The sequence below is a fragment of the Microtus pennsylvanicus genome, chromosome 14 (genome assembly GCF_037038515.1).
Source record: "Microtus pennsylvanicus isolate mMicPen1 chromosome 14, mMicPen1.hap1, whole genome shotgun sequence".
Lineage (NCBI taxonomy): Eukaryota > Metazoa > Chordata > Mammalia > Rodentia > Cricetidae > Microtus > Microtus pennsylvanicus.
Genome location: NC_134592.1, coordinates 10,541,490 through 10,552,849, shown reverse-complemented (window position 1 = coordinate 10,552,849; position 11,360 = coordinate 10,541,490). Strand labels below are relative to the sequence as shown.

Here is an 11,360-nt window from a genome sequence, read left to right as displayed (position 1 = left end):
TGCCTACTGAGCTACATTCACAGCCCAATTTTCTCATTTTAAGTGAATATTTAATTCAGCAACACTGTATATAATGGGAACCTGGAGATATTAACATATTACCCCATCTCTCTTTAAAACATGAAGTGTACCTTAGTGGACCTGTTTTAGAAACTACTGGGAGAAAACAATAAATTGCCAGTGTGTAGGAAAAACTAGGCATTTTTTAGGGCAGTGAATCTCATGATGTTTACAGGCCAGGAGGTGGTAGCACTTCCAAGACTAGCAGAACCTCTTGTTCAACAGCTCTAGGGAAGAAAGAAAACTTCAACATGACCTGAAAGGAAGATCCATTTTCATGACATATGGCAATGAGGGTTCTTCAATACCACTGAATCACTTTCCTTTCATTTCTGAACGGCGACAGTGTGGCTCCTGGGGTGCCTGTGACTAGGTAGGAGACGATGTGGTTCCCTCTGCCTGGAAAGCAGCGCTGCTCCACAGCCACTCTGCCTCTGACACCACACTCAGTGACTTGGTGCTCCAATGGCTCACAGACCTTGTGATGGAAAAGTAACTGACAGAACAGACTGCAGGGCCCCAGGAGTGGCTGTTACCATGTCTTTCAAAGGTGTTTTAGAGACTAGGACTGGAATCCTAGCTTTCTCAGCTCTATCTAATTCAAACTTCCCCAGCAAATAGTTTACAATCTACCCCACGCTACGGTGCTCTTTTACCCCAGGACTGTACACAAATATGCACAAGGCATTTTTTGCATTAGGCTTGAAAACTTTTAGTCTAGTGAAAAACTGTATTTACAGGCAAATTAATGCAAACATTGTTTCAGCAGCATTAACTAGAAAATCCAAGGAGACAGAGATCATTATGTAAGCTCCACATGGATGGTAAAGTACCTCCAGTCTAAGGCTGGCAGGAGACCTGGCATCACGTGTCTTCTCACAACAGCAGCAGGTAGTTTCAGACGGCCCCTGCCTCACACAAGTACATACCAGCATCCAGTGCAGCAGGGAGTCTTTCCAGCCCATCTGAACCCAGAGCAGACAGCCACGCAAATCGTCTCTGGAGCAGTGTCTTCTCTGAGCAGAGCCATGGATGCTACACAACTCCCATATCTCTACAGCTCTTATCAAACCACAGTGAATCATTTACACAGCAGTTTTCAAAATGAGCCCTGGCCGTGATAGTTCAGATGTCAGTGATGACATAAAAATGTGTGGTCAAGGAAAACTGGACATGAATCAGTAGCCTGAAAACTAGATTCCTTTTGGTGGCAGATCCCATCCTTTCCTCAAGAGGGACACTGCCCTACACTCCACATCCCCTGAAAGCCAACCTGCCTTCTGTTGCCATCCTGTGGCCTGGGATCCCACTGAAGCATTGCTGGCAGCTTAAGATGGGATGGGGTTGTGCAGGCCTCTGGGCACCCAGGCATGCTCCCATCAAGTCTCTGTGTCTGTGATGAACACAGCCTGTGGCGTGGCAAAGTCCCCAAGGGTTAGGGAATATGTGGGATCTGCGTAAAAGCTTGACTCAAAGCCTGCTCTACTTCTAACAGAACAAACAAACAAACAAGAACACCAGTCATGTTTTTCTTTTAATAAGGGGTTTTACTCAAAAGGGTAGCTTTGAAAATCTCTAGCCTGTGAAAACTGGAAAAGCCAGGGAGCCACCGCCTCCTGAACCCACTGCATGAAGCTGCAGCTGCGTCTGCAACAGCCCACTGCAATCATTGGAAGTCCGTGCACCACTCTGATGAACTCAGAGCCAGCATTTAAAACTAAGGAAGAGGACTCAAGTCCTACTTTGATTTATGGAAAAGGATAAGTTTTTAATGCAGCAAAACAGAACACAAAAAGAAAACAAATCCTTAGAAATCACTAGATAGACGTGTGTATTTATATAATTAATATCACCAATATTTTAAGCCATTAAAAATTAGGTTGCCACCTTATCTTTTCTTTTGATATGGGGGATATTATTTTTGAGAAAAAAAAAACAAAAAACAAACAAAAAACTGATTTGCCCAGACCTCACTTGGCTGTCTTTGCACTGTGCCTCATTCCCACTGTCCGCTGAACATCCAGAGTTGAACCTTGGCTCCGCAGCAGAGGCAGAGCCCGCTTTCATTCTGGAGTAAGGGTAGTAGGCCTGCTGAGCACAGTTGAGCAAGGACCTCAACTCTTCCCCAGGAAGAGATGCAAGTGCCCACACAAGGTCTGCACAGTCCCCAAAGGCACCTCCTCCCTCTGTCACTGTTGACTAGTTTGTTCAGCCCAGAAGCAAGATGGCAATCTTAATCAAAAAGGGAAGCTAGATCTTTAAAATAACTTAAAAATCACTTTTATATAAAGCAGCAAAAACATATTTTCCTCTCTGCGAAAAGAAAACTGTTAACAAGGAACACAGATGTAGTGGGCTGTCCACAACTTCTGCTAAACTGGATTCCCAATGAGTGCACCTCAGAGTCGCTCCTTCACTTCATCCACGCTGCCCGAAGACTCTTTGGTCCCATTAGGGATCACGTTTTCCCCATTGATGAGCCCATTCTCAGCAGCCTTGGCTTTGCTGACAGTCTCCGTGAGGCTCAGAGACTCCTGCACCCCTGCCTCCTCCTCCAGCTTTCTCAGGACCAGAGGGAGCCTAGAGTCCCCCACACTGCCCTCCAAGAGTCCCAGGTCACTCTCCTCGTATCTGGGCAGCGGAGCCCTCTCCTCCATGTGTTTGCGGTAGTACTCCCGGTTCATAGCTGCGCTCTTCACCGCTTTTTCCAAAATTTCTTTTTCACCCAAGCGCAATTTGATGGCCATTGTGGCACGAACAGACAGGTCAGGGTTTTTCAAGACGATCTTATCTTCCTGGGGGAGGAGAGTGCGAGACCAAGTTAAAGAAAAGAGCACTAGCTGCAAAGGGCAGTGGGTCAGCCTGAGGGGGGTTAAGGGTGCTAGAAGCCATTCAGACCACCTGCCAACTCGATATGCCCATCAAAACCAGTTTGACTTATGAATCTTGTACAGTTAAGTTATATCTCTCAAAACAAAGGCCAAGTCAAATGGAGCCAACACAAAATGGAGGGCAATATTTACTTTAATCACCTTGACTGGAGCCCTCATGTTGGGCCCAGGATGAAGGACATGAACTAAAGAATTAGAGACAAAGAAATATTTTTAGCCAAGCCTGGTGCACAGTCTGTAAGCCTAGCTGGTCAGGAAGCTGAGACAGGATGGTTTTAAGACTGAGGCCTGGGTGGGCTACAGAGTTTATGGCCAGTCTTAATGAGGCTCTGTCCTGAAACTAAAGAGGACATAGGCTTTTGTGGCACACGCAAGGCTCTAGGTTTAATCCCCAGTAATATACCACATGTTGGTACAAAAGAGAGAAAACGAGAAGGTGAGAGAGGGGTGGGGATAAAAGGGTAATAAATGCTTTGAAGCTAAATACAAATTCATGTTTGTGGTATCATATGAATTAAAAATAGTTTTTAAAAGTACTAAGTTTGAGTCAGACAGGTGCACCTTTAATCCCAGCACCCTGGAGGAAGAGGCAGGTGGATCTCTGAGTTTGAAGCCAGAGTTCCAGGACAGCCAGGCTACACAGAGAAACCCTATCCCAAAAAACAAATAAACAAAACAAAAAAACAAAGCCCCCAAAACCCAAACAAAACAAAAAAAACAAAAAACAAAGCAAAAAAGCATTGAATTTGTAAAATGTACTACATTTATAAAATTTATCAGCAATGCTATTAAGTATAAACATGATAAACAGAAAATCGCTGACTGTGAATAAAGAATGTCGAATATACATTCTGCTAAGAATCAGAATATAGTAAGGACTAGAAACACATCAAAGCAGGATCTTCATTCATTGGGCTAATTACCTCAATTGTCGTTTTATATGTTTTTAAAAGAAGTGAGGCTCTATCTTCCAGAAATGTCCACAGTTTGACTTCATTGTCCCAGCTGACAGGAAACTCAGAGTTCCCCAGAGTGAAGATCCTGTCAATGGCACTGTCCCCTAGCAAATGCTCTTTCAATTCCTCTACAAGAAAGATACATAGCAATCAAACAGGAAGGAACAGCACAGCCCTCACTTTAAGGGGGTGGGGCACCCTAAGGTCCCTCACAGCACCAGCATATTCCAGCCTCTTTCAGACTCTCCAGGCAGAGGCAGAGCTGAACTCCACACCAGGAGGTCACATGAGACCTCCCTGAAAGGTAGTCTCTCAAAGAGACACACTGAGAGCCTTCGGATAGGCTCGCTCTTTCTGAAGACATTCTATGGCCACATCCCTCACTATCACAGAACTGTTTTCTAGACCCTGAGTGATGACCTCAGTCCTACCAACTGCACCAAAAAGTAGAGCTGAAGGAATGGTTCAGGGTTAAGAGCACTGGCTGCCCTTCCAGTGATCCCAGGTTCAATTCCCAGCACCCACATAGCAGCCTACAACCGTCTATAGCAAACAGTCCCAGGGTATTCAATGCTCTCTTCTGGTCTTTGGAGGCACTGCACATACACGGTGCACAGTTACACATGCAGGCAAACAGTTCATATAAATAAATAAATTAAGATGAAAATAAAATGTCTTAAAGACACTGAGAAGAGTCACTTTCACCCTGGGACCCGTAATTATATACCCCATCTTGTTACAAGTAAGCCAAAGATGGGAAGGAACAAGTACATGGACTATAGAAATCTTAGTCAAGGAAAAACGACTCTCTCACTCATCAGGAATTTAAATTACACATAAACACAACCACCTTCAAAAATGTATGTAAGAAGAAAGAATTCAGCAATGGCTCTGAGCACTTATCTCCTGCCCATCCTATTCAGTTCAACAAACACACCCATGCTTCTTATGTAACTGTGAGACAGTATCTCTTTCAGAGCAAAATGCCCTACAGCTGTCACTATTTACAATTCAAATTGAGGAGCTGTGCTGCCAGCAAACCAAACTTTTATTAGTATTAGTTGGAGTAATTCAAAGAATACATCAATTGTCTTGACATGACAAATTGTCTTCTGATGACTGAAAAGAAACTAAAGAACAGCAATAGACATAAAATGAATTTTTTTTTTAAAAAAAGCATGTTATCTGACGTTTAAAAAACAACTATCCAGTTCTATGGTAAAATTCAGGGTTTTAGATGCTTCACTCGTCAGTTTATAACCTTTGTTTAGAGATAAAGATCTTTTAAAAAAAAAACCACTTCCTTAGAAATAGAAAATTCTTTCCAGAAATCTCCAATGTTAAGTCACTGCTGTCACTCTTCCTCACCCCTAGTTCACACTGCAGTGTGGAAGGCAGAGACCATGCTCTTCCTCTCCAACAGATGTGCAGAGAAGCTGGACACAACTCACATGAAAACATACAAAGCAGCTGCTGGCCTGACCTAAACAACAAACCAGGCATCCCTTCCTCCGAGGTTCCAAGTCACTCCCCTTCCCAAGGTAGCCTAAGTCTGGCTATCCTGGGGACACTCACACACAGCCTGAGTTTCTCCCTGTGCAGAGAGGATGACACTGCTCTGCCTTTCTCCCCTCCTCCCCACATGCAAATACACTGTCTCCAGCAAGAATTGTTCCATGAATTCTATTCTCTGCACATCAGCAGGGAAGTGGGGATGTCTGTGGCATGGACTCTGGAAATAATGCGGTTGGTTCTGAGTCAAGGTCATTCATTACTGGCTGGTAGCCCCTTCCTAAGTTTTTTGAACTGGAGACTCCATCAATGCAACAGGAAACAGCTAACAGGGCAGAAGAGATGAAAATACAGGAAGCACCATATTGAGCATGATGCAATGCACAAGCTACAGGGACAGCCATTGCCAGAATATCTCTTTCTCTTGCTAAATATGAAAGAAAATACCAGAGTTCATCCTACCCTGTGCTCACAAAAGGTCCTAGTGAGTGGTGGTGAATCTCTGGAAGATTCTTGCTCTCCAAGGATGGTTAGCCTGTCTTACTCTAGTTATTTCTGCAACAGCATCTATATTGCCTACCTACATACTAGGACCAAGTTCTTGTACATCCAGCTTCCTGTCAAGCCCTGAACACAGAAGAGATGGGGGCGAAACAGTAAGGAACAGCCACTTCTCTGTGGCCACAATAGACTGCTCTAACCAGCTGCACTTTCCCAAATGCTCATTTATCTATTCAGTCAATCATTCACTTATTCTCTAGTCATTTTGCATCAGACTGAGGTAGCTGATAACAACAGGCCCCATCCCTTACAAATGAACCTCAGGGTCAGTGATTTGGAGCACAGTTTAGGAAGAAGAACAAAAACAGAGTAAGCTCTGATGACTTGTTCTAAGCTAATATATAAATGGGTGAGCAATACATGGATTTAATCCTTCCTGGACCTGAAATAAGAAGCTGTGGCCAGGCACATTTTGTCTAATACAGCTGTCTGCATTAGTACTAACCTGCTCAGGATATCTGGACTCTGCCAGTCCAGTACACAAGATTAGTTCTTTCTCCAATATCGCCAACCTCCCTCTACCAAAAAGTGCTTCCCATTTCAAGAATTTTGTCTCTAATCTGACCCCCCATGTTTTACACTTCCACAATTTAAAAAGAAAATTTTTTTTCATCAGAAATGATTTTTACCTTCAGTCATGCAGAATACTCGGAGAAAAGCCAGAAGCTGGGCAGAGATGGGCGGCTCAGTAAAATGCAATGCAAAAACACTGGATCTGAAAAAAACAACACCTGAGGTAAGCTCCACAGCTCGTCCAGAGGAAGGTGCCCAGATTTACACACAAGCAGTGGTCCTCAAGGAAAGCAGAGCTGAGCGTCACTAAACGAAGACATGCACTAGGAAAGCATGAAGCTGGTGGGTAGGAAGGCCTTGTCATGCACTGGCCACCCCTCCCAGCATGCCTGCTGCCTAATGGCCTTACTCTCGGGGCCACATGCTCATGGTGAGAGAATTAAACACACTCATAGTCCTTAAGATACAGTAACAATAATTCATGTTGAGTTCACACTTTATCATTAATCAAATATTGACACGTTCAATAAAAAAAAGCCAGATAATCCATTTTCATTAAGAATAGTTCCTCTAGTTCCTGGAGGACTAATAAATCATAATTCTCATCTTCTTTACCATTTCACACCTCAAATGCAAGAAAAATTTAAAGAATCTAACCAGAAATTCATGGAATCACTGAGGATCATGACTTCATTACAGAAATTAATGGTGCCAAAGAGTTAAATAAAACAAACTGATCCAGGTCATTATAGCCTTTTCAAGGTGAAAGACATGAATGATACCAGAGCACTTATTTAACTTAACGGGGACTGCAAGCCATATCCCCTGGAACTAGCTGTGAACACTACTAGCGACACAATTATGTCTATCTGGAAGCGGTGGTAAATCACCACACATCTCCAAGGTCTAAATTTGCTGTGTAACAGGGATAAAGAGATTAAAACACAGCACTGTGGAGAAGCTTTATTAACACACCAATTAAACACTATGCCATGGAAATATTGCACACACCACTGGAAAGAGTCAACCCATGTTTTTTTCTACTTACGTTGGGATGCCAGCGCGAGCCAAGACCTCGGCCTTCATGGCGTAGAGCCTGTCACTTTTACTTACTCCAAGCTTTATTTTTACTCTGTCGTGTGAATTATTGTCAAAGAAAAAACCACTGTGGATCACAAACTCTGCATTTGACCGAGTGCCATAAAAAATGTAAATCTAAGATGCAGTAAAAAAAAAAAAATAGGACATAAACCAAACTTAGTATGTATCCTTAAAACAGCAGTGCAGAGGCTTAACCCTCCTGCATTAATGCTACTTTACACCAGCAGATAGACTTCTAACTACACATCCACTTGGTACAGCACGATGCATGGAAGGTGAAGGTATGCAGTCCTTCTAACTTCCCCAATTATCTAAGGAGAGGAAAGCCAAACATATATGTCTACTACTAGATGGGGGAGAGGGAGCACATGGGTAAACAGACCCAGGACTGCCAAGCCTCTCATCCAACCCCAGCCAGCCAGCCCCCTCTTAAACTGTTAGAATGTGCCACATCTTCCTTCCTTTCAGGGTAACATTCTAGAATAGGCATTTGAATTAGTTCCTGTCAGAGACCACTTCCACAGCTCATGCTCTTCCACACTGTCAGAGTGTTGTGAACATTTCTGAAGAACAGACCAAGTGGAAGGCAGTGTCTGTCCCTGTATTGACTTTCTATTGTATACTGGGTTGTGAAACTAATAAATGCAGATATTTATAGATGTATATTTCAAAATTGTTGAGAAACTTACCTGTGCCTCCATCCAAATTATTAGGTTAAAAAAATGGACATCTCCCAGCAAAAGCATACGAGGATAGGTATGTGTGTTCTAATTTCCTTAGGTTTTAACTACCTAAATCCCATCTCTTTTAAATATCCCCTCTTTCTAAAGAAATGCAGCTTATGACACAAAACACTTGCAAACAGAGTCTATCTGGGGTCTATATGGTATCACATAGAGTGGCTCACTGTACAAAGAGGGCACTGCTTTCTTTGTGCATGCAAAGTGTCATTCAAAGTATTTTCGGTCCCAAGATTTGGTCAGAAACAATCCTAAAGATACGCGTTCCTGCTCCTCCCTATGCCCAGTAGTTCTTAGGATGACCAAAGCCACCACTCAGTGCTCACAGGTTGGCTCACGGTTAGGGAAAGAACACTGAAACCTACCTGATCTCCAGCCTGGAAGTCCTGCAGGGCTACGCACTCACAGCGGTCATCTTCCAGGTTGTAACCAGTCGTGATCTGGGCAGGAGAGAAAGACAGGGTGATGAGGCAGTGTCCCTCAGGACAAGGTGTCTAGGGGTGCTTACAGGTACAGCAAAGACTTTCAAGATTCCAGCAAAGGCCTGGTGAGGATTTCAGTCATTTCTATGTACAACATAGATTGTACAGGAAACTGCAGATCTGAAGTCAATCTCTCTTGGGAGAAGACACTGTGCATCACTTCTAGGTCTCCACCAAGCACATGATTAGAAAATTGCTGCCTTTGAGCCCCGAGTAAGGCTCCACAAATGACGAAAGTCGCATGCCCACACAGGAGGCTCTGGGGTACCTGCATTTACTTAGAAGTGTTACTTTTATATAACTTTTATAGTGAAAAATCAATGTGGGGGCAGGGTCTAGTTCAGTGGTAGAGCAGTACATAAGGCCCTGGCCTCTTTCACCAGAAAAAAAAAAGGGGGGGTGGTGGTTCTACTGCATAAGAATCAAGAGGACAAGAAAAGGGGCCACTACTACGTTACGTTCCTCTGTAATCACAAAGTCATCTAAAATTTTCAGGTAACTAAAGGCAAAGTAAATGATTATTACTTCCTCTCTTTCTGCTAAGAGACATAAATGTGAGTGTTTCTAAGCCTATATGGTACAGACAGTACAGAAAAGTCTCCTGCCCCCATCCACATCTTCTCTAGCCAACCTGTCTTGGCAAGGGCCTCTGCATGCAATGCACAGAAGTGACCACCCTTACTGCCCAAGAACTCTTACACACCTTTTTAATCTTTTTATTCTGTTTCCCCTTGTGACTACAGTTCTTACCCTTCCTCTATCAGCATCTGCAAAGCCTTTCTGAGCAGTGCAAGTTCCTGTACCACAGTCGTTCTGCTGACCACACAGTGGCCCTGGAAAACACCAAGTTCCCAGGAGGCCTCAGACCATGGTGTTCTCTGTCATACAGGCCACTGTCCCATTCCCTCTTGCATGGAACTACCTTTATGTAACTCCTGTTTTGCTTTGAGACTGTGAAACCTGTCTTCTTTCCAGGGCTCCTTTCCCCATTTTACCTCCTCTCATCCTCCCCTTTCTAGCTGCTACCACATATATGTGCCTGCCCCATCCTCAAGGAGACCAGGAGTGTTCTTCAAATCAGAGCACCCAGTGCTTTGTGGACAGTCCCTAACTCCTGACACTGCCTTCTTGCCTTGAGGCACAAACTCCCAGGGGAGGAACAAGAGCCCCCCAATGCATAAGCAGTCTGTCTTGATGCCCCACCCCTGAACACTGCCAACCTCCTAAACTGTGTAAACTTGTCTGGCTCCTTTTGGTCCTGGGGAACCAAAGGCTTACCTATTAAGTAGCACCACAGCAGGAAGGGTGTGACATGATTACTCCCTCCGACATACAGAGAACATGATCATTTCGATCTTTTTTCAATTCCCTCCTAGTGCATATCTATTACCTGCATTGTGTATGAAGAAGGAATGAAGGAATGCATACTTGTTGATTCAACTTGGAAAAGACAGTGGAAAAAACTGAAGAAACAGATCACAGCTGTGTCTGTGTGTCCTGCTGTTTTTTCCTACGCCAGAGTGTGTATGCTGGTGAATTTAAAGCACCAAACAAGAGGATATGACAGACCCAACCCCCAGCAAAAAAGAAGAAATGAATAGACCTCCCAAAATAATGGGTAGAGGCTGGCTGTGGACAAGTACAACCTGTAATCCTAGCACTCAGAGACAAATGAATGCAAGGCCATGACTACATAGCAAGTTCAAGACTTGTCCAGGCTACAAAAGACTTGGTTGTTTTTATTGTTGTTGTTTTAAATGAGACTATAATGCATAGGTAATGCAGGAAATACAAATAGGACAAGAAGGGGGCTTATGTGACAGAAGTGATGCTTGGTTTACAAAGAATACTCAGGGTGGCTTCACTTGACAATAACTTTGAGTCTCATCAGATCTGGGGAACACATGTTCTGGGTAAGAGCAGCAGCAAACACAGAGGTCCTGAGGTGGGTTGTACTGGCTAGAAATAGCAAGAAGCCAAAGGTAGGTGACATCTATACGTGTTTATGAAAACTGGGATTCTGCTCTAAGCTTGGAATCTAAACATCTTCAACAGTTCAACGGAAGGGCCCTGAAAGATTTTTACCGCACTGACTGAGAGTCATATTATGTATACTCAACACAACACACACCATGCCCTGTAAACCACTTAGCAGAATCCTTCTCAGGTTAAATGAATAACTTGAAGAAAGGAATTCTGTCAATTCTGCTACTTTTAGTCAGATCAAGCAAGATTTAAAGATAGCATTTCCAAGATGAGGGAAATGCTCAATGGGTAAAATGTTTGCTGTGCAAGGATAAAAATCTGAGTTTGGATCTCCAGCATCCACATTATAAACAAATAAACCCAAGCATAGTGGTGAGTACCTTTAACATCATATCATCACGGTGCTGGTGGGTGGGGGGTGGCAAAGTCGGGCAAAGCTCCCAAACAGCCTAGCCAAAGCAGCAGGTTCCAGGTTTGTTTAATGTGGGAGACCTTGTCTCAAAAATACAAGGTGGGGAACAGAAGAGGAAACCATGCAACCTTGGCTTCCGGCCTTCA

General features: G+C 43.6%; 1 protein-coding gene across 1 annotated transcript in view; it reads right to left on the bottom strand.

Annotated features, from left to right (window-relative positions):
* Positions 1-1,576: 1,576 nt before the first annotated feature.
* Setd3 (SET domain containing 3, actin N3(tau)-histidine methyltransferase) overlaps positions 1,577-11,360 on the bottom strand; it is a 69,670-nt gene continuing 59,886 nt past the window's right edge. Inside the window, exons 9-13 of the mRNA XM_075947248.1 lie at positions 8,700-8,774; positions 7,542-7,708; positions 6,610-6,695; positions 3,875-4,035; positions 1,577-2,855 (exon numbers count right to left, since the gene is read on the bottom strand). Of these exons, the coding sequence (XP_075803363.1) occupies positions 2,460-2,855; positions 3,875-4,035; positions 6,610-6,695; positions 7,542-7,708; positions 8,700-8,774 (885 nt within the window). The 3' untranslated portion in view covers positions 1,577-2,459. The remainder of the gene's footprint in view (positions 2,856-3,874; positions 4,036-6,609; positions 6,696-7,541; positions 7,709-8,699; positions 8,775-11,360) is intronic.